General features: G+C 43.8%; 2 protein-coding genes across 5 annotated transcripts in view; one reads left to right on the top strand and one right to left on the bottom strand.

Moving 5' to 3' along the window:
• The window catches only part of Lrp11 (LDL receptor related protein 11), a 24,281-nt gene extending 10,749 nt beyond the window's left edge, over positions 1 to 13,532 (top strand). The window contains exons 4-7 of one of the 2 annotated variants that reach the window (XM_050161623.1): positions 685 to 810; positions 2,333 to 2,545; positions 6,798 to 6,890; positions 11,711 to 13,532. In XM_050161623.1, the coding sequence (XP_050017580.1) occupies positions 685 to 810; positions 2,333 to 2,545; positions 6,798 to 6,890; positions 11,711 to 11,865 (587 nt within the window). In that variant the 3' untranslated portion in view covers positions 11,866 to 13,532. The remainder of the gene's footprint in view (positions 1 to 684; positions 811 to 2,332; positions 2,546 to 6,797; positions 6,891 to 11,710) is intronic. The other variant, XM_050161624.1, reaches the window with a different exon arrangement.
• A 2,449-nt stretch (positions 13,533 to 15,981) lies between these two features.
• Pcmt1 (protein-L-isoaspartate (D-aspartate) O-methyltransferase) overlaps positions 15,982 to 22,181 on the bottom strand; it is a 32,597-nt gene continuing 26,397 nt past the window's right edge. For all 3 annotated transcript variants that reach the window (XM_050161626.1, XM_050161625.1, XM_050161628.1), the window contains exon 8: positions 15,982 to 18,991. Coding sequence is in view for 2 of the 3 variants with exons in the window: in XM_050161625.1 (XP_050017582.1) it covers positions 18,979 to 18,991 (13 nt within the window). In the remaining variant the exon portion in view is untranslated. The remainder of the gene's footprint in view (positions 18,992 to 22,181) is intronic.

The raw sequence follows: 22,181 nt of genomic DNA, 5'->3' as shown, positions 1-22,181 counted from the left end.
ATATATATTTTAAATGCAGATCTCTCTCCAAAACTACTCAGAAGGAAAGTCCTGCAATCCTGGGTTTTCCTGTGGCATGTGTAAGGTTGCTTGGTTACAGCCCCCCTCATTCCGTTTGCTCCCCCTGGTGGCTGTCGCTCACTCTGCAGTCCTAAGTTTCTGTTGGGGCGGCAGACCCGAGTTCTGTCTGCTGGGCAGTTTCTGCATTATTCCCGCTCTTTACTTTCTCCTTTGGGATCAAGCTATCTCCCAATAGCCTTGCACCCAGATAGACTTACTTTCTAGTCTTCTAGTTGACTGCTCTTCAATAAAATGAGTGTCAGATTTTGTTAACTTTTGCTGTTAGTGGACTATCAGAATTTGCCATTTGTTTTCTCAAGAACCATTTAGTTCACCATCAAATTGTAGGACTCCTTAAGACCTGATTCTAGCTGGGTATCTTTCATACCTGCCACCAGAGAGTTACCTCTTTTTTTTTAATTAAATGTATTTATTTTTAATTTTTATGAGTATTGATATTTTGTCTGCATGACTGTGTGAGGGTGTTGGATCCCTTGGAAATGGAGTTACAGACTGTTGTGATCTGACATATGTGAGTGCTGGGAATTGAGCCCGGGTCCTCTGGAAGACAGGGGATGTTGACTTTCTCAGCAACCCTGTGACCTGAGACTTGTTCACAAACAGGGTGCTCCAGCGTTTGCTCGCGCTACCATTTCTTCTGTGACAGTGGCTGCTGCATTGACATCACCTTGGCTTGTGATGGGGTGAGGCAGTGTCCAGATGGGTCTGACGAAGACTTCTGCCAAAACTGTGAGTCGGTCACACGGTTCTGTCAGGCAGGGATCTGGGATAAAATGGGAACCCTGCGTTCTTCCACTGCTTGCTTCAGGTATAACTTTCTGCAGAAAGCAATGCTTGAGAACTCCCTGAGGTTAGAGTCTGGGATGCAGGTGCCAAATTTTTGGTATTGCATATGATTTTTTTCAACATCCCAAAGATTTTTCTTATCTTTAAAATATTGCATAACATATACTTTTTTAAAATCTGAAGTAGGTCTAGCAAGATGACTCAGAGAAGAAGGTTCTTGCTGAAGCCTCAGAACTTGAATCTAAATTCCCAGGACCCACATGGTGGCAAGAGAGGCTTGACTCTTACAAGTGGTCCTTTGACCTCCACCATGTAGTATCATACCTTTTGTTGTTGTTGTTTTTGTTTTTGTGATACAGACTTGCCATGACCACACACTCACAATCCTCTAACCTTAACCTTCTGGGATTATAGACTTGTGCCTCCCTCATGCTTGGGTTCCCCCCCCCCCCGGGATAGGGTTTCTCTATAGGTTTGGAGCCTATCCTAGAACTCACTCGGTAGAGCAGGCTGGCCTCAAACTCACAGAGATCCACCCATCTCTGCCTCCTGAGGGTTGGGATTAAAGGCGTGAGCCACCACTACCCCGCACTTTTTATCATTTTTAAGGACAATTTATGACACACTGGGTTCTGGCTAAAGTGAAACTATAAATCAGTCATGTACTTAAAAGAGCACCAGAAGAAGGAAGAGCTGTAAATCTAGCTGAATACAGTGCGGCTGTAAGGAAGAGGAGAGATATTCCAAAGCCTAAGGCTTAGGAACTGAGGTTTGGTGCTTGCCTCACGCGCACAAGGGCCAAGGTTCAACCTGCACTGCTATCAAAGTAGAGCGACAAGAGAAACAGTAATGTCGGATCTGTCTCTGTCCATGTTAGGGAAGCTACCCAAAGAGGAAAGAACACATTGCCCATTTCAAAAGTAAGCAATGGGTTTTATGGGGCTTGGCATGTCTTAGCTGAGTGGGATATTAGTCGCAAGTAGCCATGATTATAAACCAAGTGCAGATCCAATGGCCTCAGTCAGAGTTCAGGAAAGAAACCCAGGCTGAGGTGGTAGTTCTTCAGCGTCTGTGTGAAAAAGGCAAGTGTGGTGTCTGTGGTGGGGATTCCAGTACTGAGGCAGCATAGGCAGGAGCATCCCAGGAGCCTGCTGGTCAGCCAGCCTAACCTGCTTGGTAAGTTCCCGGTTCTGAGCCAGCAAGAGAACCCGTCTCAAAATCAGTGGTGGATGGCACCTAAGGAAGAACAGGGTTGTCCTCTGGCCGATTCCCAGCACCACCCGCATGGCAGCTCACAACCGTTTGTAGCTCCAGTTCCAGGAGATCCATCCAGTACCCTCCTCTGACCTCTGTGAACACACACACACACACACACACACACACACACACACACACAAGTAAATAACTAAACAAACATACAAAAAATAAAAGAAAGAAAGCCAACAAGTAACTGATTCTTCCACAGTGGGCCTTGACCGCAAGATGGTGGTGACACACACCGCGGCTACTTCTGCCCAGCCAGAAACCACGGGACTGAGTGAGGGTAAAGAAGACCTCCGGTTTGAAAAGTCCCAGAAAGCCACTCCCCACAGCCAACCAGCTACTGTGTCCCACACAGAAAAGAGGATTCACTCCACCCAGAGGGCACCAGAGAGTCAAATCATTCCTGTCGTGCCAGGTAAGGACTCACGATTTCTCCATGAGTAGTCCTGTTTTCTGTTGTCCGAGTGGCTCAAAGTTATATCTTCTGTTGGAAAACCATCAAGGAAACGTACTCTGAATAGAATGATACAGATTGAAATGAAGGATTTGGCCAAAACAAACCAGAAAAGAACTCTGACATTTGTACTAATACAATTATAGAGCTCTGGAGCTGTAGGTCAGGGCAAGAGCACGTGTCTGGCATCCAAAGTCCTCAATTCGATCTCCAGCATGGAAAAGGAACCAAGTCTTGGTTTATGGGAAGGAATGTCTAGGTGTCCCTGATCAGTTCCAGGGTCTGTGAGAACCAAAGTTCAAAGATGTTCAAGTTCCATCTCTAAAAGTAGCAATACAGGGCAGCGAGACAGCCCAGTAAGTGCAGCTACTTCTGCAGGGCCTCCCGACCTCAGGCCCAGCCCCAAGGACTCACCTGATGGGCGGAGAGAACTGGATCCTGCAGTTTATCCTCTGATCTCCACACATGAGCCATGGCATATATGCATGCCCCTCCCCACATACATACAAAATAAATGTAAATAAAAATTAACGGATTTATATTTACATGTGATCAACACACATCCTATATGTTGCAAAGCATCTCCAGATTACATGTAATTCCTTATATAATGTAAATACCAAATAAATAGTTCTTATACTGTATTATTAGAGACTAATGACAGGAAAACAGTCTCTGTATGTGATCAATACAGATCCCATCTTTTGTGCATGCTGAGGATTAAGCTCGGTGCTTTACACATGCAAAACAGTCACTGAACCACTGAAATACACCCTCAGTCTGGAACACAGTTCTTTTCAGATTGTATAGGGCACATATAAATGTTTGGTTACACAGTGAGTGGGTGCTCCGAATGGCCCGAGGCCCTGGCGTTCGGGAGCACAGAGCTCCAGTGTGGGCCGTGTTTGCTCAGCATCTCATGGGCACAATGGCCTGATTGTCATTGAATGTGTTTGCAGCTGTGGGGCCTGTTCTCTGTGTGGTCCCCGTCACCTATTAACAAGGGTGTCTTCTTGCATCCAGTCTAGCCGGGAGGAAGGAAAGCTGGTTTCCAGGCCTGCAGAGCACTAGAAAGGAGTGCTCTGTGTCTGTTTACACGGGCTCTTTTTATTGGGAACTTAAGAATTTGTGGGTAGTGTAGCAGATCAGCCAAATCCTTCAAGGTACTGGGCTGAAACATGTACAAAAACCCAAACGTTTTTTGCATACAGGTGTGGCATTCTTTCTCTACTAAATACACCGAAGCCTCGAGCCTTAGCTTATCTTTGGGGTAAAGTTATATAAAAGACCTTTGTTTTAAGGGCATTTATTCACTTATTTATTTATATAATGAATATAATTCAGGGTCTCATTCATTGTAAGCTACTCTACCAGCTTCAAGGACTTCATTATTTATTTTGAGATTCAAGTCTAATTATTTACTTGTTACTCTTCAAGGCTTATTTTTGACTGCATTCAGGAGTAGAAGCTCTCAACAAGGACGGCCTACATCTCTTGGCACTCGGTTCCTGGTGCTTTTCTGTGGCTTCCTTCATGATCTGCAGCCCCCTCTTTGCTTTCCTTAGTGCATTGTTCTTCTTGAGCATCAGTGTTTGAGTTTCAGGACATGGAGAATAATAGACTCTCAATCTTGGGTGCCTTAGTCCTGGGCTTCTTACCTTCTTTGTTTAAGGGCTTTCTAGAAACGTATTAGTGGACATCCTCCTCTTTAGAAAGACTGAAAACCTTCAGGTTCTGCTAGCTCCTTTGGGTACCAACCATTGAGGTACAGCAATATCTGTCAGTCAGAAATGTTAACCAGAAATATAAGTTGAGAACACCCAGATGGTGTCCATGATGCATCCTTAAACAGACTTGCATTTCCTCTACCCAATCCTCCTTCATCTATGATGAGATTGTCCCGTACTCAACAGCGGGGCACTCTGTCTTGGGTCAAGACATCTTGTTTCATGGGAAAACTTTGTTTGTGGTTCCCACCGCTGATTCAGACCACATAGCCCTTCCAGTCTCCCCACCCCCTCGAACATCAGCAGCTACTTCTGTGGCCATGCGCTTCTCACGGAACATAAGAAGCATTTGTTCATCGTTCACTTCAATGAGTGTCTAACAGGTGGTGTCTGGGAAGGAGATATTCGGCTTCATCTTGAATGGCCAACCTCCTAGAAGGAGCCATGAAAAAAGCAACAACAATAACAAAAGCCTAAGCACTTGTCTTAAAGGTTTCCTTCTCTGTCTAGAGTTCTCACACTTCGTGTTCTGGGGCAACTGATTGGAATCTATATGATCACAGTTCTAGGAGGGTAGTTTGGGCCTGTGGAAGTGTGGTCTGTGGAACAGCTGAAAAAGCTTGTGTCCTTCCAAGAAGGTGCTAGGAATCCATCTCAAACAGGCAGAATATCCAGGAGGAGAGGGGGAAGAGATTTGTTTATCACATACTCCAAGACCATAATGTTAGAATGCCCTCTTCCAGCTCAGTGACCTCCCAGGTCACCCCAGAAAGGACTCCTCCCCCAGGTAGTGAGTTCTCATCAACGGTATTGCTGTTAAGGCATTGGCAGAATGAACATCCTGGTCCCCACCCACCTCTGTGCCTTCTGTCTGAAAATGAGAGAGCCTGGCTTCCTTTGGGTCCTGGCTGTAAAGTCCCCAGCCTTAAAGAGTCATAAGAGGGGGGCTGGAGAGATGGCTCAGTGGTTGAGAGCACTGGCTGCTGTTCCAGAGGACCCAGGTTCAATTTTCAGCAGCCATATGGCAGCTCCTGTTCATAAGTCCTGTTCCAAGGCATCTGACACCCTCACAGACACATATATATGCAGGCAAAACAGCAATGCACATAAAATACAAACAAATTTAAAAATGTCGTGAGGCTTTTCTGCCACATGGTCCCTGATCCTCTTCAAATCCCCCACCTTGTCACTGCTGGTATTAGAGACTGCAGTCTCCTTGGAACCTCCTTATTGCCCCTCTGTCTGTCTGTCTGTCTGTCTGTCTGTCTATCTCTGGCATCAAGTAACTCCTCTAAGAAACTCCTTAGTCTTCAGTAGCCATCTCAGTATCCTCTTGACCCATCCACCCCTCATCTAAACCTTTGGCAAATGAGGATAGTCAAGAGTTTTTCCCCTGAGAATTCAAGAGTAGGCCCTCTTTCCTTGACTTGTTTACTTCCGTGGAAGCAGATTTCTGGACACACCCTCTGCTTAGGTGCAGGGAGAGATAGTGATCTTAGAACGCTACCCTATGGGAAAATATTTGAATATTCATAAGTAGTGATTGGGGGCAGGTAAGGTAGGAATTCTAGGGACTTAAAGCAGAACCCGGAGCATGCTAACATAGCTCTGGGGACGGCACTGCAACTCCAACCCCTGCAGTGGTATTATCTTTCCTTCATCAAAAGAAATAAACACGATTATCAACTGACGGTTGTTTAAATTACTTCTAGACCATTTGGAGAAAGCCTTGCAAGAGCTTCCTGGTACCTCAGTATGAAAATGAGCAAAGAGTACCAGACATAGCTCAGTGGTAGAACATTAGCCAACCCCTGGATTCTGTTTAGTGTGTGTCACGTGGAAACTTTTCTCCCACAGCTTGACTGTGTTCAAATGTGTGAGAAGAATGCACAAGGTGAGACTCTGGAAGTTGTGAACCAGCACCTGAAGTAGTGCCAAGTCATTCTTCATCTCAAGTCGATCAGCTGCTACAAGCCATGGGGCTTGTGGGGGCTCCGACAGAGATCTATCTTTCCTTACCTCCTGGGTGCTGGGATTAAAGACATGAGTCATGCCCAACTGGCCTATGTCCTGCCATTCCTTCCTCTAAATCATCTTTTAAAAAATAAATAAGGGAGCCGGGTGGTGGTAGTGCACGCCTTTAATCCCAGCACTCGGGAGGCAGAGGCAGGCAGATCTCTGTGAGTTCGAGGACAGCCAGAGCTGTTACACAGAGAAAACTTGTCTTGAAAAACCGAATGAATGAATGAATGAATGAATGAATGAATGAATGAATGATAAGGGACTGGAGAGATTACTCGGTAGTTAACCAGAGAACCCCAGCACCCACATCAGGGGATTCACAACTGGCCTCTATGGGCACCCACATGCATATCATACATGCACATGTATCTAAATTAGAAAGTAAATAAAGCTGTAATCCCATGCCTACCTACTTCCTGAAGTTTTTAATGTCCCTTTAACATATACCTGTTTACATTCCACAGACAGTAATTCCTCAGGAGGGAATCAAGAAGGAAGCTACATTTTCAAGTCCAAGAGTGACCAAGCAAGGCGGGAACACCCAGCCCCAGAAGCAGGTCAGTGTTGGCCTTGAATACACCCCACAGAGCAATGAGGTCCCCAGAACCACCCCAGCTCTAGCTGCCTGTCAGGTGGAGCTGTGGGACCAGAACCTTCTTCTCAGTGTCAAGGCCACAGTGCCTCACGGTGCCCTTGACAGGAGCCTACTGTCTTTGGATCTCACTCCGTCTTTCATACATCCTTCCAGGGGTCACTCTGTGGGAAGAGTCACACTGTGGCACAGAGGTTAAGAAAACGGGCTCAGCCAGGCAGGGTGGCTCACTCCTTTCGTGTCCACGCTTGGGAGGCAGAGGCAGGTGGATCTCTGAGTTCAAGGCCAGTCTGGTTTGCAGGGCAGGTCAGACACCACAGTTCAAGTCTGGCTCTGCCACTCAACTCAACAACCACAGCCGGGTTCTTATCTCTGGATCCTAATGATTTCATGGCAGGTGACAGCAGCAGCTGTTCCTACCTCCCAGGGTGGCTGCGGAGGGGGAACTCGCCACAGTGTCTAGTGTAGACTGCGTGGTTTGGCTGTCAGTGACGACTGTTAAGATTGGGTTAGGCGTGAGGTAGAAGAGTGAGGAGGACAGAACATGGCAGGAATGCGGGCAGTACAGGGCGCAGGTGGAACACTGGCAGGGGGAAGGACAGTTCCATCATTTGGATTGTTTTTAACTGGAAAGAGCGCACTGACAGTCCTGTAGAAAGTCCTGCATCCTGCACACTAAGTCTGCAAAAAGACCCAGGAGAACAAAACCATCCCTAAATTACCGATGTCTGAGCCTAGTGGAGATGTCTGAGCCTAGTGGAGAAACACGGACAAAGCTTTCATTTTCCCCTAGATTTTTCTTTGTAGTATCTGTGCACTGGTGTTCATTTCCTGTTCACGGCTGGATGATACCACATTTAATTTCTAACCAACCGATGTCTGAGCCTAGTGGAGATGTCAGTAGCCGCCTTCGTCCCTGAAGTCTACTGGCCTGTTGGATTCGGCTTTTCTGGGAATGTCAAGATAAGACTCCCTGTCACCTGTCAGCATGGAGAGAGAAGCCAGCCCCCCTCTGGAGTCGTGGCCACATGTCTCTGGAGACTCGGTTCCAATGACTGCTCCTCATTGTTAAGATGGTTTGACTTTCCTTCCCATTCATACAAGTAGAATACATAATTCATCATCTTAGTTCTCTTAATGATACAGAGCTGGAATCTATTAAGCTATTTTAATACATGTAGAAGCATGGGTATGAAAAGGAGAGGCTCGCTCTAGCTGGTTACTGACAGCTCTGTCACTGTGTCTTAGAAGTTGAGGGAAAACATAATTTCAGATTAACCCAAAGTGAAAATATTGAAGAAACTGTCAACTAAGGATTGAACAGCAAAGACTAAATAAGGCGTGGTGAGACATGCCTGTAACCACTTAGGATTATAGCCTGGGGAGCGAGGCTCACAGATGAAAGACCAGCATAGACTACATAGCAAAACCCTGTTTTAAAAAACGAGGTGCTGGGAAGATGGCTCGGCCAGTGTCTTAGTCAGGGTTCCTATTGTTGTGAGGAGACTTCATGACCGGGACAATTCTTTTTTTTTTTTTTATTTATTTATTATGTATACAATATTCTGTCTGTATGCCTGAAGGCCAGAAGAGGGCGCCAGACCTCTTTACAGATGGTTGTGAGCCACCATGTGGTTGCTGGGAATTGAACTCAGGACCTTTGGAAGAGCAGGCAATGCTCTTAACCACTGAGCCATCTCTCCAGCTCCCAACCGTGACAATTCTTATAAGGAAAACATTTCACTGAGGTGGCAGCTCACACTTTCAGAGGTTTCATCCATTGTCGTCATGGTGGGGAACCTGTGCAATGCAGGCAGACAAGGTTCTGGCTACATCTTGATGTGTAGGCTAAGGCAACAGAAAGTAGCCTGAGGCACTGGGTGGTATCTTGAGCATATTTTAGACCTTAAAGCCCCCTTCCTCAGTGACACACTTCCTCCAACAAGACCACACCAACTCTAACAAGGTCACACTTCCTAATAATGCCACTCCCTGGGGGGGGGGAGCATCTTTTTTCAAACCACCACAGCCAGTAGAGTACCTGCCATACTAGAATACAGACTTAAGTTTGGCTCCGTGGCAACCACATAAGAAACTGGGCACAGGGGCTGGAGAGATGGCTGGAGAGACAGGAGGAACTCAGGCTGACTAGCTAACCTGTCTCAAAAACTAATAATAAGGTGAACCTAAAGAAAAACATATATAGATCCTCCTGGAAACTGGAAGCAGACAAGATCGCCAGGCAAAAGTTGGGAGCATGGGGGTGGGGGGTGGGAGTAGAGTGGGGGGAAGGGAGAGAGGGAGAGAGAAGGGAGAAGGGACGGATTGGGGAGAGCTTGGGGGAGTGGGAGGGCTGAGATGGAGGAAGGGCGGATAGGAGCAGGGAAGAAGATATCTTCATTAAGGGAACCATTTTAGGGTTGGCAAGAGATTTTGTTCTAGAGGGGTTCCCAGGTGTCCATGGGGATGTCCCCTGCTAGGTCTTGGACAGCAGAGGAGAGGGTGCCTGAACTGGCCTTGTCCCGTAGCCACACTGATGAATATCTCAACTATCACCATAGAACCTTCCTCCCCTGTTCCTTTCTATCTCCCACGGATCTCACTTTTACTGTTGCAGCCACTATCACTATGCTAACATCCCCTAGGTATCTAGATCAGATAATCAAAGCACCTAAGGGGACATTTCACCTGGAGCCCACACAGCAGCGGGTTCTCAACCTGTGGGTTGTGACCCTTTCAGGGTTGAATGAAAAGGTTGCCTAAGACCACCTGGAGTATGTGAGGGCCCTCCTCTGTCCATCTCCAGGCGGGGCCTTCATGCAGATACGCCCACAGACGAATGGTATTCAAGTGTCACAGCTAATGGAAGGTTGAGAACCACTGCCCGATAGGCATGTCAATCAAAAAATGATCCAAATAAAACATATATTTAACAACAAACACATGTAACAAACTTATCTTCCTCGCTCCCCCACATAAGATCTAAATCACTCTAGGAAAAATCTTACCAACCAAATATTTCTTCCCATCATTAGGTTTTTAAACACAACTCTGTCATTGTTACCTTAATATTTCATTGCAGTCTATCTAGTAAGATATTCAGATATGTTCTCATATCCATATTAGAGAAATCAGCACCGTAGGGACTAGGCCACAGGCTCTGTCCTGAATTGGTGTTCAGCACGTATGACCAGTATTAGGTGCCTCCGTTCCCATTGTCTGTAAAATGCCTATAGCGTGAGTGCCAGCTCATGTGCTTGTGAGTGTTCAGTTATTTCAGCTATAAAGCTGGCTTCTGGCATTAGCTTATCCTTGGGTATTTTTGTGAGCAACAAATAAAAAAATTGCTTATCTTTGATTACTAGGTACTCAGGCCAGCGTCCGGCACATGTAAAGCTATTAATCAACACAGAATAAGCAGAACAAAATGTTTCAGAACCAAGCTACACATGGAGATGTTGGCTCCTCTAGTTGGTCCCACTGAAAGAAGGTGCAGCTATAAATAGCCGCACACTGCTCACCAACCCGGCCCTGCTCCCATGCAGAGGGGCTAAGAATAGAGCCTGCTGAGCTTGACTGGAGACAGATCTACCATGCTGCTTCCAGACTCTGGAAAACTACAGGCTACCCTGGTCCTCTGCCCAGGAGCAGCCCCAAAGGAAGCCAGTGGCCAGTTACACCAGCATGTCTTTATTATGTATTTATTTATTTTTGGTTTTTTTTTTCGAGACAGGGTTTTGAGACAGTAGTTTTGGAGCCTGTCTTGGAACTAGCTCTTGTAGACCAGGCTGGTCTCGAACTCACAGAGATCCGCCTGCCTCTGCCTCCCGAGTGCTGGGATTAAAGGCGTGGGCCACCACCGCCCGGCACCAGCATGTCTTTACAATTTTAGTTTTGATTAAAACATAATAACATCGCTCCCTCCTTCCTTTTCTCCCGCTAACTTCTCCCATGCTACCCCCTAAAAAGAATTCATGGCCCCTTTTATTATTATTATTATTATTATTATTATTATTATTATTATCATTACACACGCCCTTCTGAATCTGTTCAGTGTTGCCTGTATGCATTTGTTTTTAGGGCTGAGTATACAAGCATATTTGATGTTAGTTTTTAATAAATTGTCTACTGGAAGACAGTAGGATCCCTGGATTTTAAAAAATTTAATGTATATGGATGTTTTGCCTGTATGTATGTCCATGTACCGCATGAGTGCCTGGTGCCTGTGGAGGTCAGAAGAGGGTATCAGATCCCTAGGAACTAGAGTTACAGGTGTTTATAAGCTGTTTTGTGGGTGTTAGGGATTGAAGCTGAGTACTCTGGAAGAGCAATAGGTACTTAATCATGGAGCCATCTCTCAAGCCCTACCAGAACCAGAAATCGGGAGTTAGGCTACAACTAATGAGAAGCTGCTCATGTGTGAATCCACAAATGTCACGTGACTCTAATGAAAACGTTTCTCATGGTTGCAATCTCTAGGATAGTTGGAGATAAGGGTGATCTCACTGCGGAGTTTTTACCTGATGCCAGGGCTTTTTTGTAGGAACCTGGTAGAGAATTGGTTTTTAAGAGGTCTGGGTTTAAGACTAGACCTACAATACGTAAGTAGACATGGGAGTTAGCCCCTCTGTACCTTTGTCAGAAAAGCAGCAATAATACTAGTACCAACTAGAGTTGTTCAGATGGGGTAAAATAATGCATGTCGGGTGCTCATCATAGAGTAACCAGTAGCTGTCACTGTTGCCAACCACTGACCAGAGCTTTCTCCCCCCAAACTTTGCATAGGTGCAGTGTTACCCCTGGCATTGGGTCTGGCCATCACGGCTTTGCTACTTCTCATGGTGACTTGCCGACTCCGACTGGTAAAGCAGAAACTTAAGAAAGCCCGTCCCATTACGTCTGAGGAATCTGACTACCTCATCAATGGGATGTATCTGTAATGAAGCTACTGTAACAGCTGGGGGCAAGGATGGGGTTCACTTACAATTTGTTCTTTGGGTTCTGTCATTGAGATCTTTTGTTTTAAATTGTGCTAGAAGATACTGCAGTTAGAAATCTTGAATTATCATGAAATCAATCTCCTGGGAGGTAAATGTCTCAAAAAGGTAGAGCGGAATTCATGAGACTGAAGTTTATAGTATGCCGAGACAGAAAGTCAGTATGCCATCAGGTGACAAATGGCAGTGACAGCCTTTCACTTGTGAGGTCCCAACTGCTGGCCCCTGGCACCTTACCCTTGTCTTCCGACCCTCTCCTCTACTGGGTTCTCATGAGCTTCATTCTCTTTTTCTCTGCCAAATATCTTTGAAAAGGGACCTTAAGTGAATTTACACTCAGTGAGATACTATCAATAGCAGGTCTGTATGTTAAAGCATTCTGAATAGATGAGCAAAGTCCTGCAGGAGAGGAATATGGATTCTCCACCCCATGCTTCTGACATCAGACTGCCGTGGTAGCCACTATGATCAGCTGACCTTTGAAGAACCCCTTGTGGTTAGGAGCAACTCTAGCTGGTTATAAAATGAGATCAAGGCGGCAGCAGAGGACCTGGCAGGCAAAAGCAAATAGAAGCATAGCCATGGGATGAGTAAGGACAATGAATGTCTCATCTGCTCAGTGCTCCTTCATGGTGTGGAGCACAGTGGCCGGTCTATAGATGCACTGGTTTTCAACATGAGCTTTTCTGATGAAATAGTGCGAACTGCCAATCAAAACACTGATATCTGGGCACGATGTTTGTAAAAATGCCGCCATGTTTAAGTATCGCAGGCCATTCGATGGAATGAGTTGGATGCTTCCCCTTGTGTTGTTTTGCAGAGCCAGAGGTGGGACCCAGGAGCCTGTGTGTGCTAGGCAAGTGCTCTACCGTTAAATCACACCCCTGCCTTCACCCATCTTGTATGTTATTAAAATGTCATAATGTACAGTCAGCTAATGTCAGGATGTATTTCCAGAGCAGAAAACACTTTTGTGCAGACTCACCTTCACGGGAAATTAGCGTCCAGCTTAGCATCGTTTTTTTTCAATTTATAGGCAGCACAGGTAGATTTTCCGTCAGTACCCCGTGCTGGTCATGCGCTCTAGAGCTTCTGAGGGGACTGCACAGTGTGGTGCCCATGTAGAATCATGATGTTCCTCTTTTCTTTACTGTAAGTGGCAAACACTGAAAAACACTGTAGCCTCATGCGTTTAGACAATGTAAAGTAGGTGGTTCCTTTAACAAGTGGCTTGATTTTGGTGAGGGAATATAACTTATCAAAGTGTATTAATGGGTAGTTCTAGGAAAACAAACGTTTGCTTTTGTCCCTTGAGACTCTTAACTCTATCCTTCTGCTGAATGTTTAGAGCTGAGCAATGGTGTCAGTGTTACCTTGGTAGTCTGAGAGATGGACGATGTGAGTGAACTCACCTGTATTCTGATCCTGTGTGGCTCGTTTTTATAGAGGACATCGCCTACAGCCATACCCAGTAAAATAGAAACCGATAAGGCATGTTTCTTTCTGCACTTCTTTTATATACAAAGAAATAAACTACAATCTAGTATTGCTATTGTTTTGAAGTACTTGAGAAAGATGTCTTGTACGTACTATTCCTTTAATAAACTATTTTATTCTTATGCCTTTAAAAAAAACCTCCTTTATTATAAATTGTAGGTTACTAAATTTGCCCAAACTGTTACTATATAATTTGGATTTAATCATGCCAACTGTTTTCACAAAGAGGGAAACTGAGGGATGTAGAAAAGGGAGTCACCCCAAGCCACACGAAAGGCTGGAGATCAGCTCTACCTAGTAGTCATCGTCTGAAACCTGGGAGACCTTTAAGAGCCATCTTATCAGTGACTATCTGACCCAAGTTCTTCCTCTACCACTCCAACTATTTAAAGGGACACAGTGGGCATAGCTTATTTTTTTAGTAGGCGGGGGGTGGGTGAGATAGGGTTTTTCTGTGTAGCTATGGAGCCTCCTGGCCACCGGCTAGCTTTACCCAAAATAATTACACAGAAACTGTATTCTTGTATTTTTTTAAACACTGCTTGGCCCATTAGCTCTAGTCTCTTACTGGTTAACTCTCACATCTTGATTAACCCATTTCTAATACTGTGGTGGCTTACCAGGAAGGATCTTAACCTGTGTCCATCTTGGAGAGGAGAGCTATAGCATCTGCCTCATTGCCTTCTTCCCCCCAGCATTCTGTTTACTCCGCCTAATTTTCTGTCCTGTCAAAGGGCCAAGGCAGTTTCTTTATTAACCAATGAAAGTAATAGACAGATGACCCTCCCCCATCATGATGCCATTCTTATCTCAGTTTATGGTCTCTTCAGTAGGAACCTTTTCCATCTCTTCCTTGTAATGACTGAGACCTTGCTTGGCCCCATTACTGTCACAATGACACCATCACTTGGCTGGTCTGGCTCTTTACTGTATCTTCCCTCAATCCAAAGGTCCATAATTCTATTTGTCCCTCACGTTGGCTGTCAAAGGCAGACCCTGTTGGTGGCTTTGACTGAACTTCTATGAACACCACACAGGCTGAGTCTTTCATGTCCTCCTTCAGATTCATCCCAGGGATGCTCTTTATTAACTTTTTTTTTTTGTTTTTATTAAGCTATATATTTTTTCCCACTCCTCTTCCCCCCCCCCAATTCTTTGGAACTGTGGATTGTAGTCTGGTTATCCTTAGCTTTACTTTAATATCTTCTAACCACAAGTATATATTGTGTTTGTTTTCTGAGTCTGGGTTACCTCACTCGGGATGACTTTTTTCTAGTTCCATCCATTTGCCTGCAAATTTCATATCTTTTTTACTGTTGAGTAATACATCATTATGTAAATGTACATTTTCTTTATCCATTCTTCAGTTGAGGGGCATCTAGTTGTTTCCAAGTTATTACCAATAATGCTGCTATGAATATTGTTGAGCAAGTGTCCTTGTGGTATGATTGAGTATCCTTTGGGTATATGCCCAGGAGTGATATCCCTGGGTCTTGAGGTAGATTGATTCCCAATTTTCTGAGAAACCACCATACTGATTTCCAGAATGTCATGTACAAGACTGCACTCCCACCAGCAGTAGAGGAGTGTTCCCAACTCCACATCCTCTCCAGAGATGCTCTTAACATAAGCATTGACCCTGAGATTCTGTGACTTAGGTGGCTGTAATTGATCACCGCTGAACACTTAATGTCTAGGTTTCATTTCTGTTTAGGTTAAACCACTTCCTAACACAACTTAATCATGCTTTTGGACCACAAGCTTTGTACAGTTTTCTGTTTTGTTTTGAACCTCAAACAGAATTTCTAACAAGGAACTGCTCTAGCTATATACCAAGGGGGAAAGCTCAAGGCTTTGCTCCCAAATGACCTCAAGAAGCTGGCTTTTTAAGCATCAATGCTTCAAACTTCTTGCCTCGTGGCTTTATTTTCCTAGTTCTTACCTATGTCAATGTAGTACTGTCCAGCTAAAGGGGACAGTTACAGTGGCTTCAGGGCTAAACACTGTTAGAGTCCTTGGCTAGGTAGGAAACCACTGATGACAGAAAAAAATTAGACCCAAAGCTAGTGTCTCAGAAATGGACTGAAGTAAGAGTGGCCGCCTGTGACGTTGGGACATCTAGGTTCATGCATGGTTGCAGCTTTTTGGAAGCTTGTTTTGGAAGACATGTAGGATGTCTCAATTAAAATGTCCTTCATGCTACCATCACGGGGCCTTCCGACAATTTCCATGTGTGCCACGCCCACCCTGTCGGTACTGTTGAATGAATTCTTCAGATTCAGCAGCTCTGAAGGGGCTCCTCACAGGCTGAATGACAGAAAGAAGGAAGAGTGGAAAGACAGACAGACACCAGAGGCTCCCAGAGTTCAGAGAGCCAGTTCAGTACCATCCCGTGAGCACTAACAGAGTAACGTCAATCATTGCTTTTTTTCCCCACAAGAAGGGAATTTCACAGAATATTGATACAACACAAAACCAGTTAAAAAGATGAAGCCCTAGGGTTGGTGGGGGAAGCCACCAGTCACTGTCACGAGAAGATTAGAAGAATTCAAGATGAACAAATTATTATGCTTCATTTCCATTTTATTATATTACAATGCACAGTCACAAGCTTCCTTGGGCTAGTCCCCTTTCAAGTGGATCCTTTTATGGACAACCTTTACGTACGCTAAGAACAAAATACTGCCATCCTTCTGAAAAACGGTAGGAGAAATCCAGAGATGTAACCAAACCCCAGTCAGAGCCGTTTTACTGCAGAACATACTAAGCTATTAAGTCATTAGGAACACAGGAAGCTGTAAGAAATGACTTATATGTTGCAAGAATTTATACATATAATTATGCATACTAAATAAGTTATCAGCCTGTTGAATTCTAGAACAATTTATAAAATGACCCATGCTTGCTATTTTTTTATTAGTGTTAGGTTACCACACAGGCATGAGTTCCTTTAGTGGTACACTAAACTACTAGAAACTAGAAAAATCTACCTCTTCCTGAGCAAAAAATGCCTTACAAACTCAGAGGAATTACCTCCTGGTGGTAATCACACACTAAGAATCCCTTGAAGAGTTTATGAAGTTATTACTAAAAAATTATACTATCCACTGACATTTTAAGATGTTTTAGTGAAGAGATGTACTTTTTTTCTCTTTTAAAGGCAGGGTCTCATGGAGTCCAGGCTGCCTTCAAACTTGCTGTGTAGCTGAGGATGCCCTGTAATCGTCCTAACTCGGCCTCCCAAGTGCTGGGATTTCAGGCATATGCCACCATGCCGCAATGTGTGTGAAGGTCAGAGACCTACCGTGTACGTCTTGGGGTTGAAACTCAGATTCTCAGGCTTGGCAGCAAACCCCCCCCCCATTCCCCTACAGAACAATAGCATCTCGTAGGGAATGGACTTTTAAATATTCACTTGGACAGTGGTTATGAATTATTTTCCCATGATGTGTTCTGTACTGTTCCTGTCTGAGAAAGAGCAGCAGCCCTTAATAGAAACTGAACCCTGATGTAAGCTTATTGCCACCAACATTTGATAGCCAAGTATGGCTTTCAGCAAGATCAAATCTATAGGGAAAAATTTATTTCACAAGATCAGACTAGCCTACAACCTCCTGAAGTATCTTCATTGCCCTTTATGTTATATACAGGCACAATATCTATTAGGGAAAATAAAATGCTTTGAAATTATCAAACATTTCTCATTTCTCCTATACACATACATAAATTCAACTCTTTTTAAAGGCTCAGATTTCATTAAAATGATTATTTCTATCTCTACCCACTCAGTGATGTTTTATTAAAACTGTTTATCTGACATCCTAAAATTTCACCTTCTAAAAGGGTAAAATCCAAGAATTGGATGGCAGTACAAATTGGGGGGCAGTTTATAATGCTTATTTACAAACTCTCTCCTCAACCACACTGAAAACTACTGGTATAGAATGCCTTTTTCTATCCCAAAACCTAATAGAGATCTGCATGTAACATGGTGTGATGACTACCAAGGATCTAGGCAAGTGGTACGGTAAAAATTTTATTTGCTTTAAAGCCTGAAAGAACATTTAACCTTCACACATACTTCAAATAACCATGCATCCTAGACACCAGAGTTCACTACCAGGATTCCAAAGCAAACCAAAGCTGGGTAAGATTTTCAAGTCTGTGGGACCACAGAATGCTAGTTTCTTGTGACTGAGACCTCAGCCAAGAAGACACTTGTGAGATGATGTCTGCATGACTTCTAGTTAGTGATAGAAGACTTGGAGAGTGGGGAAGGGTTTCTCACACACTAAGAAATGTCAGAACCATGTGCCCTTCACATGGAAGGCTCTGCTGGGGAAGCTAGCCCCACTTATTGGGAGCTGATAATCTTCCCTTCAGTTCTAGAAACTTCACAAAAACTAAAGTCTTAGAAAACATAAATAAGATCCTCAAAATGTATTGCCTTCACACACTTTACAGTTATTAAATGAATGAGTCTACTTATAGATTTTGGTAAGTTTATTCTCAACCACATTCTTCCCCGATACTAACTTCAGCCACTCACTCATTGGACATTTACTACAGAGCTACTAAATAGCAAGCCCTGGGCTGGGAAGGCAGTGACAAACAATGAGCGCACAGTCTCTGTCCTGAAGGAAGGCAGCCATGTACTGTGGACTAATGCTATACATATTTACCTCCTAGGAGTTCACAGACTGCAGCAGCAGCAGAAGACACTTTCCCCCGTGACTGTGGGCAGTATCTGGACCTAGCAGACCTCTGTTCTTCTAGAGTCAAACGCCACCAATGCTTCTTTTGCTTTTAATTTTATTTGGCAAAGCAGCGCTGTATAAACTGTGCAGACAGCTTACACAGCATGTTAGGCGCAGATACAGTATCAGCAGCAAACTAGAAACAGAAAACAATATTGAGCTACAACCTCCTATCATTTTTAGAGGAAAATTACATCAGAGATGTCCAATCTGAACAGCTAGTGTTTACAGGACACCACCTGCCGTCGTCTGAGGTTTCAGTATTTACAAACAACTAGTTTTAAGGTAACAGCAGCTGATTGTATCTACAACATGCTATCCTATGACACCACGTCGAAAGCTTTAAAAAGAAAGCTCATCTCTATTTTCTTAGTAGCATCTAACAGACATCAGCTACCAAGAAACCTAAACTTGTGAATGGTGGTGTTATCTGATGCACAAAAGAAGTCTGATAAATTAATATTGGAACAGAATTAAGTGTTCAAGAAAAGCAAAGCCATTCTTCAAAACTAATTAATAAACTAGGTTTTCCATGTGGAGAACCCTTTCTTTTAATATTTTTAAAATAAAATGTGGGCATGTTAAAACAACACACAAAGTTATACTTTGCAGCCCTCCTCTACCAGTTTGGCTCTGCACCTCTTTGAATTAGGAAATCCTACAAAACCACACATTTTCATGCTGAAAATAAGAGTGTAACAAAGTCCAAAACAAGCTGTGATGCTGTTGGTTTTCAAATGCTGTAAGGACCGAGATGAGCAATCCACTGCAATGTTATAGACTGGTCAAGCTCATGTTGCTTTTATAGTTCATCTCTGGGGAGAAAAGAGAAAAATGTAATTAGGAGTCACATGCTGTGATTTGGCACTCTAACAATTTAGACACAACACTCAAGTCAGTAAAATATGCAGATTCCAAGCAATGCAACAAGAGAAATGAAAGCACAAATAGCTCCAAGCCAAAGCAAAACCAAACACCAGTCACCCCGAGCATCTTTCATGCTACTCCATAACACAGCAGGAAACCACAAAACCCAAACTTTGATTTTAGACCTAAAGTTAAACTTCTTTCTTTGAGGCAAAAAAGTCAGAAAAATTATGACTTCTTGCTAATCTCCTAAGATGACAGCTTAAACACTTAAGAGTTCAAATTATTTTTTTAAGAGTTCTATTCACACTGGGCGGTAGTGGCACATGCCTTTAATCCCAGCACTGGAGGGCAGGGGCAAGTGGATCTCTGAGTTCAAGGCCAGCCTGGTCTACGAACCGGCACCAAAGCTACACAGAGAAACTATTTCTCGAAAAAACAAACCAAAACAGAAAAAGAATTCTATTCACAAAACTGGATAAAGAGTCTTGCTTGGAAAGTCTGATAGCACTTGCAGCCTGAACTCTAGAGAAAAGCCCGTTTGCAGGTGTCCTATACCTGTCAGCTGATCTCATTTAAGGCAGCCTTAAAGAAACCATTCGCTCAGCCATTGCAGCACTGGGCCAGCAACTGCCAGTGAGAGGAAGGAAGGAGTAAAAATGCAGTCTAAAGGAAAGTGGATGGCATATAAATTCTACCTCAATGAAACCATTCAGTGTGGAAAAATGAAGCATCACAAAGTCCGGAAGCCTCATCTGAAGCTACCAAGTGACAAAAGCATCACTAAACACTCTGTATTTCAGGGATGAAGAAGTATGGTATTGCAATTAATTCTCAAATGACTGGGAGAATAAGACATACATATCTGTAGAGCTGAAGTGTGAGCCGCAGACAGGGATGGTGACTGGCGATGGGCAGCGATGGCAGAAGCTCAGCTCTGCACACCTCCACCACCCTGTCTCAGCAACACCAAAGACGAATGCTTTATAAAAGCTGTGGATATGGAAGAGACATAATTATAGGGAGACCTTTCATGTCCCAAAGAGGTGCTGAGTTTAAGGCTTACCAAATAATGTGCCTTTTAAGTTGTATTTTATAAATGGTACAAGAAAAAAATGCTTCCTCTAATAAGCCCCTTTTATGTTACATTACTGGAGCATATGTGAGAGTGTGTGTGTAGTGTACAGAGGCCAGGGGTTGATCTCTGGTGTCTCCCTCACTCACTCCCCACTTTAGTTTTTGATATGGGATCTACTTATGAATCCAGAGCATCAAGGTTGGCCAACCAGTAAGCTCACAGGACCCCCACTCCTCCCTTCCCCTACTCACTAAGTACTGGAGTTACAGACACATGCCACCACAGCCAGCTGTTACATGGTGCCAGGGATCTGAACTCAGGCTCTTATTCTTGCACAGTAAGCACTTTATAAGCCATGCCACCTCCCCAGCCCCTGGATTATCTTTTACACAATAATTATCAGTTCTACCCCCTCCTAATACAGTCCTTTAACCACACTATTATAATTAGCATAGAACAATCTTTACCAGAGTTAATGCAAATGTTAAGATTATCAGTCTACAGGAGTCACTTGCTCTAGTCACACAGTCTGAACACCCGTGTCTTTTAAAGCATGAATAAGGATACTAAATTATAAAACTTGTATTTACTTGTAGCAAGACATTAAATAATTAGTAACTAAGTCTTAATGCCAGTCAAGAACACCTAACACATCTCCAAATATTCTCTACATTGCATTTTCTCTTGGGGTGGGGGGCGGTACTGGGGATCAAACTTAAGGCTTTATGCATGCTAGGCAAGTAATCTACTACTGGGGCACATCTGGAGTTTCTTCACATTTTCCCAATAAACAAAAAGAAATTAGGCTCATAGATTGGAATTTTAAATCTTAAGGTACTAAGGAAAGCTAACATTTGCTGTGAAAACACAGACAACTTCCACACATGATAATTTTCTCAAATCCATTCAACTTTCTAGCTACTAAAATTTCCCAACTGTTCAAAATTCTGCTTATATGACTTACATGCACAGATCATTTACAATAAAAGGTAGCATTCCCATATTTGCTCATTAAAATGGCTATATATGTTAAATGTCGTCAGTGCGTTGCAACCATGTAAGTCTGTTGTATTAAGTTTTTATAGTTCCGTGTTGGTAATACTAAATCATGTATATTGTCATTCAAGAACAAATGAGGATTGGAGAGATGGCTCAGTGCTAAGAGCACTTGCTCTTCTTGCAGAGGTCCTGAGTTCAATTCCTAGCAATCATTGGTGGCTCACAACCATCTACAGTGAGATCTGGTGCCCTCTTCTGGTGTGCAAACATACATACAGGGCAAACTGTACATAATAATTTTTGTTTGTTTGTTCGTTTTGTTTTTCGAGACAGGGTTTCTCTGTAGTTTTGGAGCCTGTCCTGGAACTCTCTCTGTAGACCAGGTTGGCCTCAAACTCACAGAGATCCACTTGTCTCTGTCTCCTGAGTGCTAGGATTAAAAGCATGCACCAACCATTACCATTCCCCTGACAGAGCTCAATGCCTGGCCCCCACATAGGAGGGGAGAGTGGACTTCTCCAAGTTGTTCTCTGAGCTCCATACCCATGTGGCACACATGCATGCACCATGCACAAAGAAAAATTTTAAAGTCATTAAAAGTACCTGCCTTCTTTATAGAGAGCAAAATTAAGAGTTCTGTTGTACTTACATTATTTTTTTTATTTAAAATACAAAACAAAACAAAACCAAAAAGTCCCTCTTAAAAGAAGCAGCTTGTCAACAAGAAAAGATACCGTCAGTCCACCCTGATTTGGACACCGGCTTTAAGCACCGAGCCAGACACTCCAGTATGCCGCTGTCACTTCTCTCCGGGGAGAAGTGGTGTCAGCTTCAAAGGGAACATCCAGCTGATGCTGTGATGCACAAGCAGGCAGCAGCTTTCGAATGAGCCATGCGATGCAGCATGAGAAGAGGGCTGTGAGAACAGTACTGTGTGCATGTCCTCCAGGAAGGTTGGGAGACCTGGGAACTCACTCGACAGCCTTGGAATCCCTCTCCTCCCCAAACTTAGCTAGAAGAGCTCAAAACTGGCCGGCCTAATCTAAAGTATGATGACACAT

The sequence above is a fragment of the Alexandromys fortis genome, unplaced genomic scaffold (assembly GCF_014885135.2).
Source record: "Alexandromys fortis isolate MF-2015 unplaced genomic scaffold, M_Fortis_MF-2015_v1.1 scaffold_134, whole genome shotgun sequence".
Taxonomy (NCBI): domain Eukaryota; kingdom Metazoa; phylum Chordata; class Mammalia; order Rodentia; family Cricetidae; genus Alexandromys; species Alexandromys fortis.
This window is presented reverse-complemented; position numbering and strand designations above follow the sequence as displayed.